General features: G+C 39.5%; 1 protein-coding gene across 3 annotated transcripts; it reads left to right on the top strand.

Moving 5' to 3' along the window:
• Positions 1-314: 314 nt before the first annotated feature.
• On the top strand, positions 315-21,529 carry LOC306862051 (cAMP-dependent protein kinase catalytic subunit alpha; the record flags this gene model as incomplete). Of its 3 annotated transcripts, none has more annotated exons than XM_079404645.1 (10): positions 315-1,289; positions 13,858-13,919; positions 14,341-14,469; positions 14,546-14,644; positions 15,129-15,211; positions 17,803-17,929; positions 18,118-18,213; positions 18,294-18,416; positions 20,989-21,153; positions 21,296-21,529. In XM_079404645.1, 10 exons carry the CDS (start codon positions 1,241-1,243, stop codon positions 21,419-21,421), a joined length of 1,059 nt encoding a protein of 352 aa, XP_079260771.1. In that variant the 3' UTR covers positions 21,422-21,529. The 3 variants fall into 3 exon arrangements, with proteins under 3 accessions (XP_079260771.1, XP_079260772.1, XP_079260770.1); XM_079404646.1 differs by lacking the exon at positions 315-1,289 and adding an exon at positions 6,366-6,489; XM_079404644.1 differs by lacking the exon at positions 315-1,289 and adding an exon at positions 8,249-8,701.
• Positions 21,530-22,528: the final 999 nt, after the last annotated feature.

The following is a 22,528-nucleotide window of genomic DNA, read 5'->3' as shown; positions in this document are numbered from 1 at the left end:
CGGCATTATTAATGCATTTGCGGTTGCTATGCACAGGAACGCATGCGACTTGCTCATGCATGTGCATCACAAAACTGCGTTGGATAGGGCTCGTTTTCCGTGTCCTGCGCGTGAAATCCGTTCATTGCAACTGAGCAAGCGCACGAGCTACCAAAATGCAATGCATATACCTGCGTATATTACCTCAGCGTGGTTGTTTAGCATAAGACAGACCTCGTTTTGATATTCCATAGACGTAGGGGGTTCGCGTTTTCAAATTCTGACCAACTTTCTAAAAATAGATCGTCTTGACGTCATACAGCCTATCACGGATTAGTCCAGCGGGAGGGGTTTGCGCGCGGCCATTTCGCTAACAAACACACCACGGAGGATCATCAAAGGATTATGAATGAAACCGATTCTGTACTGAGAAAGCAAAACACCGCGCCCGTTTACAAAGACGGAACGCGAACAGAGAAACCTGTGTTAATGAAATGAAAATAGATGACGTTATTTGTCAGTTTGCGGGGGTGGGATAAAGTCCTGCAGACTGATAGCGTTTGGCCAATCATCGCTCTCCCTTCGTTGGATTGCTGAGCTCTCGTCCAATCAGCTGCGCGCTCTGCTAGCGCGTCACAAGCGTAACGGCCAATAGGCATCGCGTAGGTCTCGCTGAAGCAGGAGTTCCCTGTAGCTGTGGATTGAGGATTAATGGAAGGGGTCTGACTGTCGAATTATGCGAGCTACATAGTGCACACGACCGAATTGCTTCATCAATATAAACAAACAAACGGTCACGCTACCGAAAAGGTGCGGCGAAGTCGGCGTGCTGCGACCGGAATCGCGCGCGGACGGTGAAAACAAGGGCTTGTGGCGCTCAAAAGGAAAGTCGAGGGCCTCGCTGAGGTTAGCAGAGCGAGGAAGAGGAGCAAGAGAAGGAGAAGAAGACGGACTCTTAGTGCTATTTCAGCGGACCGGATCCGACCCGACCCAGGAGAGCCGAGAGCTGTTACCAAAACCGAAGAACTGCAACCAGACAGCTACTGTTAGCTAGCTAGCGCTCGCTAGCTAACCAACTAACCAGCTGCCATCAACCTCCAGACTTTATGTGATCTGACAGCGTACAGTGATCCAGCGAGTTATGATCAGACATAGCTAGTGCAACGGACGCAGAAATCGTATGAGCAGTAAGGGGACGGAGTCTGAAGACAGTTGGCGTCAAGAAAAGTCGATTTAGATCTGTTATACTTGGCCTGCAATCATGGGCAACGCGCCCACCGCCAAGAACAAGGGCAATGAGATGGAGAGCGGTAAGTGCTTGTGTGTTTACTTGAATTAGTCACACTCAGGCTGGGCTTCAAAGCATAGTGAACCGCCTGCCTCAACTGATCTTGGCCATTCGTTTCCATTGAATGAACGACTAACATGATCTGACATCAGAGTTAAAGGTATAGTTCACCCCGAAATGGCAAAACTGCTATTTACCCGCACTCATGTCCTTGTAAACCTGTATGACTTTCTTCTGTGGAGCTCAAAGGAAGGTGACGGTGTCACATTAACTTTCAAAATATGTACAGATATCATAACCTCTCTTGTTGTGCTCCACAGGAGAAAAATCACAAGGTGCAATGTGAGGGTTACTAAATTATGTTTTTATTTTTTTATATATTTTAAGTATCTCTGGATCCTATATGATCTTCTAATAAAGGCCTGCCCTCTTAAATCACTTTCACTGACTGCTATGAAATGTTACAGTTGAATGTGATTGTCAAACCCCTGGTGTCCTTGATTGTGACACTGAGAGTGAGTCTGGAAATCAAACAAACCACAAAACAATGTGTTACCCTGGACCACAAAACCAGTCATAACGGTCTTTTTTTTTATTATTGAGATTTATACATCAGCTGAATAAATGAGCTTTCCATTGATGTATGGTTTGTTAGGATAGGATAATTTGTGGCTGAGATAAAACTATTTGAAAAACTGGAATCTAAGGATGCAAAAAAAATCAAAATATGGAGAAAATTGTTAAAGTTGTTCAAATTAAGTTCTTAGCAATGCATATTACTAATAAAAAAAATTATGTTTCGGTGTATTTACAAAATATCTTCATGGAACATGATCTTTACTTCATATTCTAATAATTTTTGGCATATAAGAAAAATCTATAATTTTGACCAATACAATGTATTTTTGACTATTGCTACAAATATAACCGTGCAACTTATGGCTGGTTTTGTGGTCCAGGGTCACACATGTTTTTCACATTCAGATTGTAGACTTCCCCAGCAACCAATAATAACCATTTAATGACCTCTTGACAAACATTGATGCCTTCTAGATGTAGTGGATATTATAGCTGCTCTAAAATATCACTCAGTTAAGCATGCTTCATACAGCGGTGCAAAAATATGAAAATGGGTTTGTGTTTTCTGCATGAGAAATGGCTTGTGAGTGAATTTAGAGAAGTATTTTCAAGGATTCTTTTCTGTTAACACTTGAGATTTTCAAGAAGTTTTGATGAATTTCTCCAGTCTTTTGCAATGTTGCACAAGCCGTGAACCTTTTCGGATACATTTGTTGGTTGTAATGCTTGCCAAATGCATTCATTCTATGTCAATGTTAAAGCAGGAAAACAAATGTACACGTATTACCTTTTTGCAAGAATAGTTATTTATCACTTACTGAGCCTCATGTAATTCAAAACCTGTATGCATTTCTTTCCTCCATGAATGTGAAAGATACTTTGAAGCATGTCCAAGAATGGACACCTAGGGCTGTTAATCTCCATAGTTGTCAAAAAGCATTTTTTATTCGCTGATGATCTTCGGCTCTGTCGCAGATCTCAGATCTCATTTGTTGTTGCACAAGGGCCTATATTCAAGGATGCCACATGAAGACACTGTGCTAGGTTTAACATCAGTTATGCCAAGCGCATTTGGTTTTTCATGTTGCATTATAGTGCCAAGCTAGAATATTTGGAAGTGTGAATGAGAATTGTGGTAGAAGGCAAGAAGGCAAATGTTCTAATAATATTCACTTAAATTTGTGTCTGTTTGTCAGACCAAGCTATCCTATGGCTTCAAAAGACTTCGAATATTGTTCACAAGTGGCTTTGTCAGCTTGAAACCTCTTGGGTATTCCACAAAAGAGACACACACACACACACACACACACAAACGACACTAAAACATTAAGGTTCCTAGGGTGGTGGGTTCACAGCAATGCCATAGAAGAACCTTTTTGGGTTTCTCAAAGAACCTTTCAGTCAACAGTTCTTAAAATATTTTTTTCTTCTTCTCACTGTAAAGAACAACTTTTAGAACCTTTTTCCACTTCCACAAGGATCCATGGAACCAATGGAACATTCTTCATGGAGCCATAGATACCTACACACAACTTTTAATTTTAAGACACTATCCCTTAGTCTTTGCAAGAAGTCTGCGTGCTCGTCTTTGGAAAATGTACTCTAAAGGTTTTGCTTATCGTTTACCTGTGAATTGCATGCTTGCCATGTCCTATTATTATTATTATTATTATTAGAGAACAACAGCTGTAAGAGTTAGAACTTTAGCTCTTGTTTGCTAATTTGGCAGTTGAAACAATGAACTGCCATTAAACTATAATAAAGTCACAGGCAGTCTTCATAGGTGCAATTCTCTTCTTAGATATCAGTTGATTCCATCCCTCAATAAATCGAATTTATCTCTAAGCTAAATAGCCTGACGTCCTCGCCCATTTGAACTTCACAGTGCAACGATGATTACATATCATAAATGGAAGCATGTTCCGGGAACAGCTGAGAAAAGGAGCCCTAATTCAGCAGCCGCAGTGGGTTTCATGAGAAAGGAATCTCTAACCCCAAAGGTCAAACCAGCAATAACTGTATTTATGAGGGGGATGTGAGTGAAGAGGACCCGAAACATAAACACAGGCCTGCCATGAGTCTTCAGAGAGCACTTGGGAACCGATGCGAGGAGGAGGTCCGGGCTGGTAATGTCATGGAGGCGGGGTCATATGATGCAGCCTGTGTGATCCAGCCGACCTGGAGTGTTGACGCTGAACAGTCTCTTGAACATCATGTGATGACCACTGTTATGAACAAGACCACTTTGTGTGTGGCCTTCTGTCTGCATCTTCAGGCGATGTAATCTCTTTGCTTTCTCTCTTTTCCTGTTGCAAAAGTTTGCTTTGCTTCTGCTTTCTTGTGAGTTTTGAATCCCAGCATCAGATGTCTCTAGGATAGTCCTTCATTTTATAAGCACTTTTTGCCCGCAAGGGATGGGGGGCATGTTTTGTTTGATATACAAATGCAACTGCAGAAAAATTTTACCTGGTAGTGACTTTGCTGTACCGTTTACCACGGTACTGACAACATGGCAAGCAGCAAGTCGGCTTTACCTTATTACCTCAAAACGACTGGGTAGCTTGAAGTAAACAGAAAATACAGCGTGTTAAGCAGGGTAGAACTCACTGAGGGGTGTTTGTTAGACATAAGAGTTGAATTGTTTTGCTGCCTCAATGTAAAATTCATCTTATGTCATAGGCTGTGTGTTCAATGGCATCAAACATGATTCGTTCAGTCAGAATTTTCTGTTTTATAATACTAGTTTGCTGTTATGTCCAGTGTAATTCCTTATGAATAATCATGTGTAACAAGTTCATACCTCATTTCATTGAATTTACTGGATTATCCAATAATATTCACATAAAATTGATAGGGATGGAACGATATATTTTAAGTAAAAAAAAAAAAAACCTTAGAATTGATTCCAGAGAGAATCGCAATGCATTTAGAAAGTCGCAGAATCAATCCACGAATTTAATTGTCGTACCATCCCTATAAAACTATGACATGGCTATTTATTATGGAATTTTCCCCCCTTAAATAAAAATCTGGATAAAAGAATCTTTTAGCAATTTTCATAAGACACCCACCCACCCAAATCAGATTGAAGTGTTAGAAAGTAGCAAAATGTGAAACCATATGATGAGGAATCTTATTGTAGGAGCTTAATTGTGGTATTGCCATTTAGTGGGATATTATCAAAGACTATAGAAATGCAAAGACGATTCACTCCTATACTTATGAATGGGAGAAACTTTAATGCCCAATATGGCGGGATAGTCCCGCCTTCTAAATGAAAGAGCCAGTCGTTGATTGGTAAAGTCATTGCATCCGTTAGAAGCTCCGGTTCCCATAGAAGCCAGAGGCTAGAGCAGCTGATGCGCATGCGCAGTCATAAGCACGTTGGAACTACATAGGCTTATTTTTCTAGACCAGCCAATGCATATTTGAGCAAAAGAAACAACATTCATGGGGCTGTTCATTTCAGATTTTGTTGCTTGTTTGAAATATGTCATTTAATCGCGAGTTAAGCGAGCAGTTTTTGAGATTTCTGGATTCCCCCATTCATTTAGATAGGACTTGGTCTTGTTTGAGCTTTCCAGAGGCATTGCAAATATTGTGGCCGAGTGAACGGAATTCCCTTGAAAGGGAACAAACTGGTTTAAAAATTAAAAATTGTCTATCTTTTCTTTTCAGTAAACTATTCATATTCTTACAGTTTAAATCTAAATGATGTTGGAATAAAGCTCAAGTAAGTGTTGTTTGTCATGTACCCAGTATACAAGTTCTCAGCCATATATTTGATGCACAGTTTGTTCCAAAGTCAAAAACCTTTCAAGGCCCCTTTCGAGACCAGCCTGCATAAGGCGTAGTTGGTGTTGGTGAAACAGATATGTGTGAAATGGATCTCAGTGGCATGTTGCTGCTAGAATCTATGTGTGAAGAGTGGATTTCTATTTGCATGTGACTGCATGCCATTTGAATATGCTTGATACATTCAGTTGCAAAAATGGAGTGCTTTTATTTTAATTTTTTCACGCTGGGTTTTAGCGCACCCTCCCTTGGTCGGAATGGGGGGCTTTATTCATGCCATGCTTCACATCCATATCTGCTCCATTGCCGGTGGACCGCCCTGATCCCCAGAGACAGGTGCTGGATGTCATCCGGGACAATGGGCTGGGGAGGGCCATATTTTATCGTGTGCACGGACAAGAGAGGATGACATGGCAGACAATGCTGTGGATCAGATCAAGGTACAACAGTAAGGGTTAACGCCAAGGTGGGCTGTGGTGGAAACAGAAGTCCCTGACTGTTCAAGGAAGCCCTCGGGAGGAAACGGGGTGTGTCAGCCCCGGCACAGGAAGGCAAGGAAACAGAGAAGGTTCAGCCCTGCCTGAGTCCCGAATCCTCAGAGGTCAAAATAGAAGAGTCTCGTGCAAGAAGTGACCCTAACTCTTGTTTTGTAAAAAGAGTTCAGAAACGCAGCCGTACAAAGTCGGATGCCTCTACGCCACGCTTATTTTCACGGCTGTCTACCATGTCAGCTCTGCAGAGGTTGGCAGAGAGGCTGTTCCAGCGGGCCGGTCCCTGTCTGGGAGAATCTAGCCGTGGGGAGGGCGGCTACTACCAGTCCCAGGATGAGTCTGAGGCCTCTTGCTGGAGTGAGTGAGTGACCGGAGGCATTATGTGGGTTAAGGCTGCTGGCACAGTGAGTGTTTGGACATAACTGTTGTAGGCGGAGTTTGGCAAAGGGGGTGGAGAAACCTGCATGTCTAAAGGATTTACCTCCCCATCTGATCTATAGGGAAGTGCTGGCCTGACTCCAAAATGAGTGTGTGAGATCAATCGATTATCCTTTTGAATACTTCACCTTTGATTATGGATAATATATCCACCAGGCTGATACTTGACCATTTAAAGTCTAGTCAATAGAGGATAAACAGTTTTTGTTTTTTCACATTTAAGTAAATGTTGTTTAAAATAAGTCCTTATTTTAGAAATCTGCTTTCATTTCCTTAAATGTCATTATTTTGATTATCTTGCTCTCTGGATGTTAATATTACCCTCATTGACTGACCACAATTTATAGATGTTTTTCATATTGGGATCAAAAAGAGATTTGGGTTTAACAGAAACTATGTTGTAAATATAGGCTAAGTCATGGGTGATATGGAATTAGCACCTCTCGCTTTGCTTCATGGATTGATGTGGGACTGCCGAGACACAGATCCTGGGTACAAAGCCATTTTTATTCATCATCTAATGTTTGTGCTGTTGCCTGGCGTTGGCTGCGTCATACAGGAGTTCCAGGGAAGCTGGCTGTCTGTCTCCTGGGAAACCTGTCAGTGTGTCCTGCTTTGGGGTCCCAGTGTTCTGCTGTTCCTGCCAGTCTGAATTACGAACTAATGCCAACGGCATTATCTGTTCATTCAGCGCTTATCCACTCTTTTAGATGACTGTAGGGTCAGACTACAGACTACAGACTCATCACAGACAAATTTGACAATTTTACAAGCGGTGTCTTCATGGCATCTTTTAAATCAGTCCATCAGTTAAGTCAGTCAACTCTCCTGCTTTTTCTTTGGTCGACTGTTCTGTGCTTTTAAAGTCTCATCTTTAAAGTTCCTACCAGGGCACGTGGACATTTGCTTAAAATACCCTACCTTTACCAACTCTGTATCCATAAAGTCAGCCCGTGGAAGTGTGCCAAGTATCTGAGAGCTGAAAGAGATTATGGAGGAGGAAGAGACTTACCAAAGGTGTCACTGTCCCTTGAGTCTCCACCTGGCTAGGGTGGCTGGATCTGGCTCAGTCTTTAAATCCATCTGTCCCTGACTCTTCCTGTGCCTTACTCTCGCTCTGCCACTGCATTTATTCCCTGAAAGAGGCTGACATGCCAGGCCTGGGGCTGCACTGTCTGCAAATGGGTGCTGCTTTCAGATATGTGTGTGTGTGTGTTTTTGTGAGCCATTGGGGATTTGCTGTCGATGCACCACTAGCCGACCCCCTTTGGTGTGCGTCAGAGCGAGCAACAGCAGCCGAGGGCCACACTGATTGATCTGACTAATCAATTGTGGACTCTGTCCACTAGAGGACATTGCCAGGGTTTGAAGGACCAACGGGGTGCCCTTTATGCGGTGCTCTTTATTCCCACTTAATTTTTCCAGTTACTGGAGTCTTTTTGACCCTAATTTCTCCACTTTTCATAACAAGTTACCATTTATTTGCTGCTTTAAAGTTGCCAGACTATCTGTTTATTGCCCATGTTTCTCATTAGATGCAACACTGCTGTTATAGGTTTGCCCCTCCCCTAAGCGACCAGGACCCTATTTGGATCAATGTAGTGCGTGTGTTTGTGTATGTGCTTGCGTTTTAGGCGTGTGTGTGTTCCACTTGAGGGTGAGTGGAATGGCACTGTGTACAGAATAAATATTGATACAAACGGAGCATGAGGGGGATTGATTTACCAGGGTGATGTCCGCACAGTGGAGCCACAGAAAGTGAGGGCTTTAGTTCGGCATTCGGCACTCGAGGAAGAGCAGGAATAGCAGACTGAATCATTGGCCACACTTGGAGACAAAAGCAGCATTGGAAACACACCTGTAGCTCTTAGCTAAAGTGAATGTGAGGGTCAAGCGTGCAAGGACCTCTTAGGAAGAGGCGTAGGGCTATGAGCCTGATGCTTTGAGGAAGAGGAGAAAGGAGGAACTGTCTCGGCAGGGCCCATGTGTGACCGAAAAAGCTCCAGGAGGCATGGTGGGAAGCGGGAATCTCGTTCTTCAGGAGAGTCTCGTTCTTCAGGAGGATCAGTTGAGGGAGGAGGAGGAGGTAGTGGTGGAGGAGGAGTGGAGGGTCCCACGCTCCTAGTGGACGGTAAGGGCACGGCTAACTTTGTGTCAGAATTGGTTATTTCCCTTCAGTAGTCAAGGCACCTGTTTGTTTGGGACACCAGCACAAAGGCAAGGATCATTCATATCCCGAGACATTTATGAAATCGCAGCAGGGCTATTTTTATGTATGGCTGTTGTAATTCTTTGATTTTTGTTTCGGGTTATTTGCACGGCGTAGCGGCTGAGGCCTGATCTTTGTTTTAAATCCGTTTCAAACACCTTTTGTTGCATGGTTTTATGGAGCCGTTGGAGTTTAGGTGAACTTTAGACACTGTACTCTCCCCTGATTCTATCTTCTACTGTAGTTCCTCTACAGATTACCTAAACGAAGTAGAAATATGACCCTTGAGTGTGTGCAGTCCCATCAACCGCTGCGTTTGTGAGAGAGACACTCCTGAATCTCTCAGAGATAATAAGGCAGGGGAATTGACGGGAAGTTGTGGGGTGAGGCTTTTGCTCTCTCTCTGGCTCTGCCTGGAGCCTGTGGATTGGAGATAATGGCAGTAGATTTGAGCGTGACTAACCTCGCTCCACGGCATCTGCCTCTTTCACCACAGAAAGAGATCGTTTAATGCCCCTACTTCGGATTTAAAAGCATTGCACTTTGGAAATGCTTCATGTGGGTGTGTCCTGCAGTAGAGTCCTCAATGGCAGCAATCGCACTGCGTTTCTTTGTATGTCTCCTCTGGGCGCAGCAGTTGCAACAGTTGGATCTTCTCAGCTGCTGTGACAGCTTGCATTTCCCCAGAGGGAGCACTGGTAGTGTGGAATGAGGAAGAGCCTGTAATCTGAACGTTCCCACACAACTCTATAAAGAAAATAGGGGGAACATAGTACTTAATTGATGTGCTCACCTGATTTCTGACTTGATTCTTTCTCACTGTGTATCCAAAGCAGAAATTGTGATGCTGTGACTTTTTTCTCTCTCACACACACACACACACACACACACACACACACACACACAGAGAGAGAGTGAGCGAGAGAAATATGAAGTGAGAGAGAGTCAGTGGATATTGATTTGGGTCTGAGCTCTTGTTCTGTCTTGGTGGGCTCAGGAAGTATTAGATAACATGAGCTCAGTCAATGTGGTTTTAGCAAAAGTGGAAATTAGAACAGGCCTTACCTCGAACAGCCAATGAGAGTGATTGCCACAGGCTCTGAACACACAACAAACATGATGATAAACGGAAGTGGCCAGTACTGTGGGGACCACAGTTTTGAGTTTGTTTGTGTTGTTTTGTGGTAGGAAACATAAAATTATATATAATGGAGATGCTAGTTTAGCTTTGCCCTGGAATTTAAACCAATCTGGACAAAACCTTCCAGCATGTCTCTTCAAAAAAACTATCTATTTTCACTTTTGCATTATTCCCAACATAACAATGTTGAAAGTATATATATAAACAGTTAATACCTGAATTTGACAGGATTTTATAGAGAGGAATTTGGTAGGGAGAATATTATCTATTGGCATAGTCAATATAAAATGTAAATGCTTTGGAAGTTAAAGGGATAGTTTGCCCAAAAATGGCAATTCTGTTATTTACTCCCTTTTAAGTTGTTCCAAACCTCTGAGTTTCTTTTATCTGTTGAGCATTAAAGAAGATATTTAGAAAAATTCTGGTAACTGAACAGTTGTCCCTAGCCATCAATAGAGTTGGGTATCGTTTCTTTTCGATTCCCAGTTTTGATTCCAATGTGATTAAAAAAAAATGATATCAAACATTTATCCTGTGTCTCTTTTTGCAAACCATTTATTTGCTGCTGAATATCATGAACAAAAATCAACAGGCTACATGAAAACTGGACTCTTTAAAAGCTGTTTGTATGCAAAATAGAGCTGCATGATTCTGGATAAATTTAGTTTTTAGTTTTATTTTTCCAATGGAAGTTGTGGTTCACTCACAATTCTGAAGTAAATTAATTCAGACAATAATTTATTATCCTATTTAATATCTTAACCAATTGATGTGTTTGTTCCTACATACCTCCTGTAATTTCAAGTCAATCAGATCATTGCACGCTGAGTCTCCATGTGTTCACTCTGTCTAGCGGCCATTTTGAAAGCTGTCTAAAAACTTTCACCAAAAGAGGAGCCCCTTAAATGTGAGTTTTTTTTTTTTTTTTTTTAGATGTTTAAGCCTTTATTTTGGGTACGTTTCACTACTTGTTGTAAAAATAAGAGATTAATGTTCAGACTTTTGCATATAATAACCTGTAACTTGGATGTGGGAAATAATTACATTAGATCCAAAAGATGGTTTTAGCAACATAGCGCAGATGCTACACAACACAGTTAGCTGACTAGCTTTATAAGATTGTGTGCTACGCTTTATAACATATTACTTCACAGGCATTACTGGCTTGTACTTTTACATCCATAATATTATAAATTTACAGTTTAAGATTTCATATTATTGTAAGGTGAGCTTAAAGGGTGCACTACTATGAAAACCACACAGCTTCAGTGTGACATCAATAATAAAAAGTATAATTTCACAGATATTGTTAATAATAGTTGCTCATATTAAAATATGTATGAACTTAATACATAACCTAGATTTATTTAGCAAAATCTTGTCATTTTAATAAATATTACATTAATTTTATTAAAAATTGTTGCTGCTCCAATGAAGCTCAGTGTGCTCTCTTTAAGCTCTTCCACATTGAACGTCTATGTAAATACTTCAGAAACAGACTTTAAATATTAACTGGTGGTTGTCACTTTAAGTTAATCGATTTTCTATGGGTTCTGTCGACTCAAATCTGCAGACTGGCTCTTATATTTGGCAACTAGCATCAACTTCTCCAGACTGTAAATCTGTGGAAAATCAGAGCAAACATCGTGTAGTGTATTCCAGCCTTAAGAGACTATAGATAAGTTTACATCCATTTAATAAGAGGTTTCATAATGAGGCTAGTTTCTGTGTTCATCCCCATGAATGAAATGTTTTATTTGATTTTTGAATGTTATTTAGCTGAATGTGGACTAGTCTAGTCTAATGACACTTCATTACGAATATATAACTGATCGACTTGAATGCCTTTTTGCTTGATTTTAGTGTTGTTGTTTTTTTGTGATTGACTTTGTATCTTCAAAAAATATATATTTTTACAGTTATTCTTTAAAAATGTTCCTCAAAAGAAACAAGATTTTTTTTTATAAAACATGATGTGAGCTTAATGGGAACAGGGGTGTGCTTAAAGGGTAAAAAAAATGTACCCATTAAGCACAGCCGGACTTTTTTAATTTAATGATGTATATCTTAATTTAAATGCTTTTGTCATTTAAAATAAAATTAAATATTTTTGTGTGAGGGATTAAGATTTTATTTTAACATAACTTTTTGTACTGAAACCAATATCTTGTGCGCACAAAATCTCTCAATGTAGATTTTGGTGAGCTTAATGGGTACGTTTACCCTACTTGTTTCCTTACTGGATGAATCAGCCTTTTTGAACAAATCTCTTGTATGATTCATAGACAAATACATTTTAACAGCCCCTTTTTGCCACCTACTGGTGTAGCAATGTAATCTATAAATCTTAATTTGAAGTCAAATTACTTTCAAAAGGAGATTTACTCTATTTTAATCGCTACCGTACACATCAGAGTTTATATCTGAACTATAAACTTTTAGCCCAGTACTTCTGTGATTTGAATGTTTGTAACACAGAAATAATGATACTGTGTGGTTGAAAAGACCGTGAAGCTGTTTCATTCAGATACATGACCGCAGCTACTCTCTTTAGGTCAGCGGCAGTGCGAACACAGATTTAAATGCTCAAATCACACTGATGTGATCGTACTCTGAACGGACAACCAAGTGATTGTGAAAAGACACGTCAAAGGTTGAGGAATGAAATGGAAGAATCATTGTAATTTAGGAGTAGAATCACGTTGGTGTTTGAATTGTGTTCGCGATCTTTAACAATCTATTAAATTAAAGTGCTTTGGCATTGGTGGTGACCGCTCTCTTGTTTAGCTAATCACAGATATTCTACTTGGCTTTTTTGGCTTCCGATCGAAAGTCAAACTTTGGAGCGCTTATAGATTAGCGAGCAAGGTCCTGGCAGATCGCTAGGTCAGGTCCTCACAAATGAATCGAAATTTTAATTTGACAAGTATCTGATTCCTGACCTTAACTGACCATACTGCTGCTGCACAAGTAGCATATATAATAACCCCCATCAGATTTAGAAAGGTGGAGCTGGGGAGGGTGGAGAGTTTCAGAGGAACTCTGAAAGCGCTCTGTGAAATGCTTTAGTGAATGCTAACCAGCCATTTAAATGTAAAGCAGCAAGCTCATTGGCTGCGAATGCAAAATGAACCAATCAGCTGTTGCCGTGTAGTTTAACGCTGTGAATATCATCAGTTGGCATTAACAACCCATCAGCCTGCACCATCAAGCGTTTCATGACAGAGCATATATACTGTGGAAATCAATGGCTACTGTTTGGTTACCAGTATTCTATAAAATATCTTCTTTTGTGCTCAATAAAAGAAAGAAACTCCTGCAGGTTTCGAGGGGTGAGTAATTGACAAAAATTGCCATTTTTGGGTGAACTGTCCCTTTAAATTACCTGTATATATGCCCACACAGAGTCTGTCTGTAGAATTCTGCTGATTTATTCTTTAATCAACAATTAAAAAAAAATAATGCTGGAATGCCTATTGCTGAAATTGTAAAAAATGTGGTAATATTTTTACTGCAATACAGTATAATAAAAAGCACAACTGAGAATGAGAATCATTTAATTTTCAGGGTGAAGTGTTTTCAGGAGATTCACTTTGTGTACATACAGTGTGACGTGTGGAAAAAGTAGTAGTTCTCAGCAGTCTTCCCAGGCAGCTCATACGCAGCACAGCTGCCGAAAGTTGCTGTCATAAATAAGGGTAGACCAGCAACTCTGGACTTTAATGTGTGGTAGGGGCTGTAAAAGGATGATGTTGACTGCCATACAGCCATGCCTGTGTTTACATGTCCTACTTGTTGACATTTTAACAGATTCTAATAGCAATATCTCATCAGATTTTTTTTTTTTAGCACATTAGCATGTCTCTAAGTGCAATGTTGTTCTGTTATGCACATAATTAAATAACACGCACATTATTTCTCCCTTTCTTGTTTTCAGTTAAGGAGTTTCTTGCTAAAGCCAAAGAAGATTTCCTAAAGAAATGGGAGAACCCAGCACAGGTCAGTTAATCCCATTTTCTGCACTACATACAATCACTTTGTCAACCAATGAGCTAATGCGAGTTGCATTGTGCCCCCTTCTGGACACAAGGAGAACTGACCTGCTGTTTGTTTTTGTCTTTAACACCGGCGTCTCTGATTTTTTTGGTAGTAGACAGCTTTTGTACTAGAGACCCCGAGAAAGTAAAAGGACAATTTGATGTGTAATGAATGTGATTTTATTTCATCACATTTCTAAAAATCGTACCTTAAACTGTTGATCTTCTTGTTAGTGAACATTCAGATAATAAGTGCAATAATCAGTCATGTCAGTTTGAATATGCTCCAGATAAACCATACAGGAACAGTGCAATAAAAACAACATGCATTTATCAAAAGTTTTCATCATCTGTTCCTCTTTATACTTTGTTCTGTTCTTTAGAATACTGCATCTCTGGACCATTTTGAGAGGTTGAAGACTCTAGGCACTGGTTCGTTTGGACGAGTCATGCTAGTCAAGCACAAAGAATCAGGTCAGCATTTTGCCATGAAGATCCTCGACAAACAGAAGGTAAGCCACTCTCAGAGGAATCAGCGCTGAAAGGTGTGTATCTGTGTGTTGGAGCTCATTTTCTCGTGTCTTTCAGGTGGTGAAACTGAAACAGATAGAACATACACTGAATGAGAAACGCATCCTGCAGGCCGTCAGCTTCCCGTTCCTTGTGCGATTGGAGCACTCGTTCAAGGTACCAGCTGTGTGCGTCTATACTTACATGTTTTGGATGATACAGCAAAAATATAGATTTCTTAGTCTTTCAGCCATAGGATGAGTTTCGGGTCAGTAAGATATTATTTTTATTCAGCAAGCACACATTAAATTGATCAAAAGCGACAGTAAAGACAAAATGCTATTTTATTGAACTTTCCATTCATCAGAGAATCCTGAAAAGAAATGTATCAGGTTTCCACAAAAAATATTAAGCAGCACAACTGTTTTCTTGAGCAGCAAATTAGAATGATTTCTGAATGATCATGTGACACTGAAGACTGCCGAAAATTCAGCTTTACATTACAGGAATAAATTACATTTTAAAATCTATTTAAATAGAAAACAGTTATTTTAATTGTAAAAATGTTTCACAATATTACTGTTTTACTATATTTTTGATTAAGCCTTCATGAATATCTCAATGGTTTTGTGCTCTTTTCTTTTGTGTGTTCTGTTCTTAGGATAATACTAACCTGTATATGGTAATGGAGTATGTTCCTGGAGGAGAGATGTTCTCACACTTACGTAGAATCGGCCGGTTTAGGTGAGTTTTTTCCTCTTGTTCTTCTCTCTATTCATATCACACTAGCTGCATGAGCTTACTCCAACCAGGCTTATTATACTTGTGGACATTTGTTTCTTTATTGTTTTAAATTTAGATTATTTTCAGTTAGTTTTAAAGATGTAAATCCTTTCTTCTGAAATCACTCTAGATTTTATTTTCATTTATAGCTATTTATTGTTGTTTTCTTCTATTTTTAGTGTCGTACTACAAATTGTGCCACATCATCTACAGGTGCATCTCAATAAATTAGAATGTCATGGAAAAGTTCATTTATTTCAGTAAATCAACTCAAATTGTGAAACTCGTGTATTAAATAAATTCAATGCACACAGACTGAAGTAGTTTAAGCCATTGGTTCTTTTAATTGTGATGATTTAGGCTCACATTTAACAAAAACCCATGAATTCACAACAAATTAGAGTACTTCATAAGACCAATAAAAACATTTTTAGTGAATTGTTGGCCTTCTGGAAAAGTATGTTAATTTACTGTATATGTACTCAATACTTGGTAGGGGCTCTTTTTGCTTTAATTACTGCCTCAATTTGTCGTGGCATGGAGGTGATCAGTTTGTGGCACTGCTCAGGTGTAATGGAAGCCCAGGTTGCTTTGATAGCGGCCTTCAGGTCATCTGCATTGTTGGGTCTGGTGTCTCTCATCTTCCTCTTCACAATACCCCAGATTCTCTATGGGGTTCAGGTCAGGCGAGTTTGCTGGCCAATCAAGCACAGTAACACCATGGCCATTGAACCAGCTTTTGGTACCTTTGGCAGTGTGGGCAGGTGCCAAGTCCTGCTGGAAAATGAAATCAGCATCTCCATAAAGCTTGTCAGCAGAAGGAAGCATGAAGTGCTCTAAAATTTCCTGGTAGATGGCTGCGTTGACTGTGGACGTCAGAAAACACAGTGGACCAACACCAGCAGATGACATGGCAGCCCAAATCATCACTGACTGTGGAAACTTCACTCTGGACTTCAAGCAGCATGGATTCTGTGCCTCTTCACTCTTCCTCCAGACTCCAGACCTTGATTTCCAAATGAAATGCAAAATTTACTTTCATCTGAAAAGAGGACTTTGGACCACTGAGCAACAGTCCAGTTCTTTTTCTCCACAGCCCAGGTAAGACGCTTCTGATGTTGTCTCTGGTTCAGAAGTGGCTTGGTAGCCCTTTTCCTGAAGACGTCTGAGCTGGTGACTCTTGATGCACTGACTCCAGCTTCAATCCACTCCTTGAGAAGCTCTCCCAAGTGTTTGAATCAGCTTTGCTTGACAGTATTCTCAAGCTTGCGGTCCTCACTGTTGCTTGTGCACCTTTTCATACCCAATTTCTTCCTTCCAGTCAACTTTGCATTTAATATGCTTTGATACAGCACTCTGTAAACAGCCACACCTTTCAGTAATGACCCTCTATGACTTACCCTCTTTGTGGAGGGCGTCAATGTTCTTCTTCTGGCTCATTGCCAAGTCAGCAGTCTTCCCCATTATTGTGGTTTGAAAGAACAAGAGATACCCAGAATTTATACTGTATGGATGGTCATTTATTGAAACTCAAATATAAATATTCTAATATTTTGAGATACTGATTTTTGACTTTCATGAGCTGTAAGCTCTAATCATCAAAATTAAAACAAAAACTTTTTAAATGTTTTACTTTACATGCAATGAATCTAGAATATATGAAAGTTTCACTTTTTGAAATAACTTACAAGAAAAAATGAACTTATTTACGACATTATAATTTATTGAGATGCACCTGTATATGATGACACGCAATTTTTCACCTCATACTCAAAATAATACCAGATTAGAGACTTATTAGTCAAATCTAGAGCAGCGCTGCATTCTTGCTGACAGTGATTTCAGTCATTTTTGCAATAAATATTATGTAACTACTGGCTACATTGACTAACTGCGGTGTCAAATTGTCACTTGCCGAACATTTAAAATGTATTCATAGTTTCTCTTTGAAGGAATTTTATAGCAACTCTACAAGATTCAAAACATTCATTGTTGTCTGTACAACCTTCCTCAGAGACTGCAGCACTGACTGATGCTTTGAATAAGTGATATTGGATATGTTACGCCAGACTGGGAATCAAGCTGAATTTCCTGATTCACAAGTTATTAATTTATTTCTACTTTTGCTTCATATATTTCAATTACCATTTGAACGGGCCTGTTTCAATTATTATCATTATATAATCACCTAACACATAGCACAACAGTCATTGGTTCTTTTGCATATAGTCTTTTTTATAACTATTATTATTATTATTTTCACACATCCACTGATAAAAGGATTTTCAGGATTAAAATAAAAACATGCAGATTCATTAGAATTGCAGTGCACATTATGTTTAGTTTTGTTTATTTTCAGTTCAGTTAATGATAGTTTTTAGGGCAGTTGATATGACGTCAAACAGTGACAGCAGTGTCCTGATACGTGACATGCTGTAGGCCTGCTTCATCTAAAACTATTCAATCATTTCATTCTTGTATAATGACTATGCACGCAGGTCCTATGACCTCTGTACATTTACGTTGTGTCTGTCTGTCTCTGTCTGGTGCAGTGAGCCTCACGCCCGATTCTACGCCGCCCAGATAGTTCTGACCTTTGAATACCTTCACTCACTGGATCTTATCTACCGAGATCTAAAGCCTGAAAACCTGCTCATAGACCAGCAGGGCTACATACAGGTAAACACACAGGCTTTAAAATCAGATGACTTCATGAAATGTAATGATAGCAGCTCCAAGAATGTCACATGACTGCAAAGAGTATACCTGCCTTGTGTCTGAGTGTCTTTTAAGACCATCCAGGCTCATTCACAGGTTTGCACAAATAATGCATGCAATATTTATCCTCATTCTTGCTGTTTTCTCAGGTAACAGATTTTGGATTTGCTAAACGTGTAAAGGGCAGGACCTGGACACTGTGTGGCACACCTGAGTACCTGGCGCCAGAAATCATCCTCAGTAAAGTGAGTACCGAAGCTGCATTACTTGTTTTAACTGAAGTTTAAGTCATTTCAGCAAAACGCATGCTCTCTCTGTTTCTCAGGGTTATAATAAAGCAGTGGACTGGTGGGCTCTGGGAGTGCTGATCTATGAAATGGCTGCTGGTTACCCTCCGTTCTTTGCCGACCAGCCCATCCAGATCTACGAGAAGATTGTGTCCGGGAAGGTGAGCGCTGCGACAGAATATCACTGACCTGAATATCAAACTGCACTGGGATTATTTGGCTCTGGATGTCATGTAGTTCAGTGGCCACTCTACATTGCCCACGCGTGTCAGTGGTGCTGTAATAATATAAATGGGTGTTGTTTCATTACTTGAAATAAAGCTAAAATAAAATGGAAATATTAGATGAAAAACTTGCTTAGGCAACTGTCTGAAATAAAATAAGTTTACTAAAACTAAAAAAACATAACTAATTGAATTAATAATTCAATTTAAAATACACACACACATACATATGAATGCTGACTCAAAATATTAATAAACACTACAAAATAGTAAATATAATTAATACTGAAACATGTCTTGTGTGTCTTTTTTAAGGTTTTTTATTTGTGGTTTTGGTAACAGCAGGGTTATTATAATTAACTAAAACTATTAAAACTTTTCTGTTAATTGAAATAAAGGTGAAATAAAATGTTCGATGAAAAAACTTTAAACAAAAATGAGAAATGTTGCCTTGACAACTAAATTAAATAAGTGTACGTCGAAGCACTAAAATACTAACTGTAAATAAATAATAAAATAAAAAACTAAATATAAACCTAAATAATATTTAAAAAGAACAAAACCAAATAAAAATCACAATGGTGCATAAAGTGAAAGTGAAGTGACATACAGACATATGGTGACCCATACTTGGAATTTGTGCTCTGCATTTAACCCATACAACGTGCACACACACACAGCAGTGAACACACACCCGGAGCAGTGGGCAGCCATTTATGCTGTGGCGCCCGGGGAGCAGTTGGGGGTTCGGTGCCTTGCTCAAGGGCACCTCAGTCGGGGTATTGAGGGTGGAGAGAGCGCTGGACATTCACTCCCCCCACCTACAATCCCTGCCGGCCGGGCAACCTTTGGATTATGAGTCCAACACTCTAACCATTACGCCATGACTTCCAAACAAAGTTACTAAAAATTAAACTGAAAAAAAAAGAAAAAAGCTATTCCAAAAATGTAATAAAAACTATGAGTATATAAATAATACTAAAAATGCTGACTTGGAGTCAGACCTATGGGCTTGTATGTTTTTTCTTCTTTGTGTGTGTGTGTTAGATAACCAAGCATATTTTACATTTACATTAATTTAGCAGAGGCTTTTTATTTTTGTTTTATTGTATTGATTTTATTAGGCTGTTTTGCTTTTAATGTTACTAGGCAATAGTTTAACTCATAGATGTTTTACCAGGGGACAGATTCACAATTTTCATCCAGTATTAAACTGAAAAAATATATATTATTGTTATTGTCATGTATTAAGGAATCTAATTGCATATTTATGCATTTATCTATTTATTTTTTGCCATGAATATATCCTTTGCTGATATAAATTTTGAAAATGAAAGTTTAAATTTGAACTGTGAGTCATTTAAAGATTTTAGCTTGCTGTCGACTCGTCTTCTGCTGCTGCTCTCATTGGTTTTGTGGTTTGGGAGCAACATGCTGTATTCTACAGGGTTATAAATTTAGGTATTCAGTCGTTGTCAATTAATTAGCTTTTGACAGATGAACTGACAAGTTGACTTGTTTATTAAATAACATTGTGCCAATAGGCCTTTATCACAGTCCGCGTGTCATCACATCCGACTCCGATTAGTAGAGTAAAGGAATTTCCGCCTACTTTATTGCCAATGGACAAACGCCAGTTTTAATTCAACACAATTAATAAAATTGTTAAAACACTCAACAGATGTGTACATCATCCCAATTACAAGCAATATAAATAACATATAAGGTCAAAATTTTCCCTTTACCATTGTTAGATCACATTTATGAATTAAAGTGCTTCAACCTTGTGCGGGAATGGCACGGGCAGAAACACAAAACTCACACTTACACTCAAACTCTTACTGACTCTCTCTCTCTCTCTCTCTCTCTCTCTCTCACACACACACACATGTATGTAATATAAGGGGGGGGGGTGTACAGTGTGTGGCCATTGAAAATTTGTTCTGATAAATGTTCTTCACAGAAAATGAGCCAAGGCCATTAGGCCAAAAAAAAAAAAATTAATTGTATCGTTTTTCTTTTGATAAAAAGTGAAAACGGGTCCCACAGTCCCAAACACCATACAAGGGTTAATGTGATGTTGTTTGTATAGTTTTCTCGCATTTCTGTAATGAAATAAGGTGATCAGACAGTGAAGAATTGCCTATACACATACAGTATGGCTCGCTCGCTTTGTCACAAAATCTGCATCGGGATATCGTGACAACATAATGCTTCGTTTCATAATGCTCAATTAATTGTTGTAAACTGAGATTGGTGTCTTTAGAAGACGTATACGTGCTGAATTCTACATAAATAATCCACAACAATGCCGTGCTATGGGCGCAGCCATTGATGGAGGCTACAGCGGAAGTTCTTTTACGCTACTATTTGAATTTTCCGCTTTTCCAACGCGGAAGTGTGATAAAGGCCTATTGTGATTTTCTTTCTGGTGTATTGGAAGTGACATATATTTGTAAAGGTGCTTGTAAATCCCAAACACTGAAAGTGTGTCTTAATCTTTCTCTAGGTTCGCTTCCCCTCACATTTTAGCTCTGACCTGAAGGACCTGCTGAGGAACCTGCTGCAGGTAGATCTGACGAAGCGCTTCGGTAACCTCAAGAACGGCGTCAACGACATCAAGGGCCACAAATGGTTTGCAACCACCGACTGGATCGCAATCTACCAGAAGAAGGTACCTCAATCATACTGGATTTTAATAATGTTCTCACCATTTCCCCAGTCTTCAACTCATCCCCATTTGTGAACAACTCATCATCAGTACATGTTATGGTCTTCATAATATTTCATCAGAATGTAATAACCTATGTTTTCAGGTGGAAGCCCCCTTCATCCCTAAGTGCAAAGGCCCTGGCGACACAAGCAACTTTGACGACTACGAGGAAGAAGAAATCCGGGTCTCTTTCACAGAGAAATGTGGAAAGGAGTTTGCTGAATTCTAGAAGCGGCAGCAGAGGAGAGGGATGGAGAGAAATGAGATGTGGGGCAACAGAGAGAAGAAAATGTTTTCCAGGGTGGTGGTGGTGATGATGGACTGGACTGAGCCTTATCCGGTAACAACAACGTAGAGCCCTCACACACAGATGGAGGGAGAAGAACAACAAAGTCCTGAGAGAGACGCCAGCAGTGTTGCCTTTTCAGATCCTTCGTCACTTGTTACTTGTCCATTTTCATGTTTTCCCTCTTATTTGGTAGCCATGGTGCATTGGGCAGAGATTCGGTTACCTCTCTGACTGGCTGGCATGGGGATATTTGTGATGACTTCTTTTTTGTTTTTTTCAGAGATATAGAGGTTACTTTCTGGTACTGAATTTTGGCTTCTCCAGAGAAAATTAACACCACCCCCAATTTTTTTTCTTTTTTTTTTTTCTTTTTTTTAGCAAAGATGTCCTTGCTCTGTAGTTCTCCACCCTGTCACATCATGTTTACTTCCTGTGCACCTATTGGCACCTAATGCCAAATCAAACCAACTTACACCGTTCAAGAGTTTTTGTTTGACACGTCACCCATTTCTCATTTGGATTTCAAGCATCACACCACCATACTTCAAATTTGTCGTTGCATATTAATTGGCTACAGTGCTCTAAGATCAGGCAGAATCAGCCGCTTAGTATAAAGATTGTTGATTTGGATCATTCATTTGTCATTCTCTAGATTATTTAGTGTATTTTAAGCCAGTATGTTTGTGTTTAAGCCAATAGAATGTGCTTTGAGTTGAAAGTGGCCACTGAAAAGACCGTTACACTATTTTAAATTACACATCTGTAGAATGTAAGCATACTTGAAGCTCCAAATCCATTATTTTACACGTTTTCTCAGATGGCTTTGATTCTAAGATAAATTTCCAGAGATAAACTAACAAAACGCAAAACTGAAGGGATACAATGCATTTACAGCGAGCACAAAGGCTTGTAATACAGCTGGTTGTTTTTAAAAAGATGCTTTTAAAGGAAAATGTTAAAGGAGAGCACCGTTTCTGTGGTTACACTGGGTTCCTGGTGGATGTTTTTTTTTGTTGGTTTTATTATTATCATTATTATTCTTTCTGC

The sequence above is a fragment of the Barbus barbus genome (assembly GCF_936440315.1).
Source record: "Barbus barbus genome assembly, chromosome: 4".
NCBI lineage: Eukaryota > Metazoa > Chordata > Actinopteri > Cypriniformes > Cyprinidae > Barbus > Barbus barbus.
Note: the sequence above shows the minus strand (reverse complement) of the source record. Positions and strands in the feature narration are given on the sequence as shown.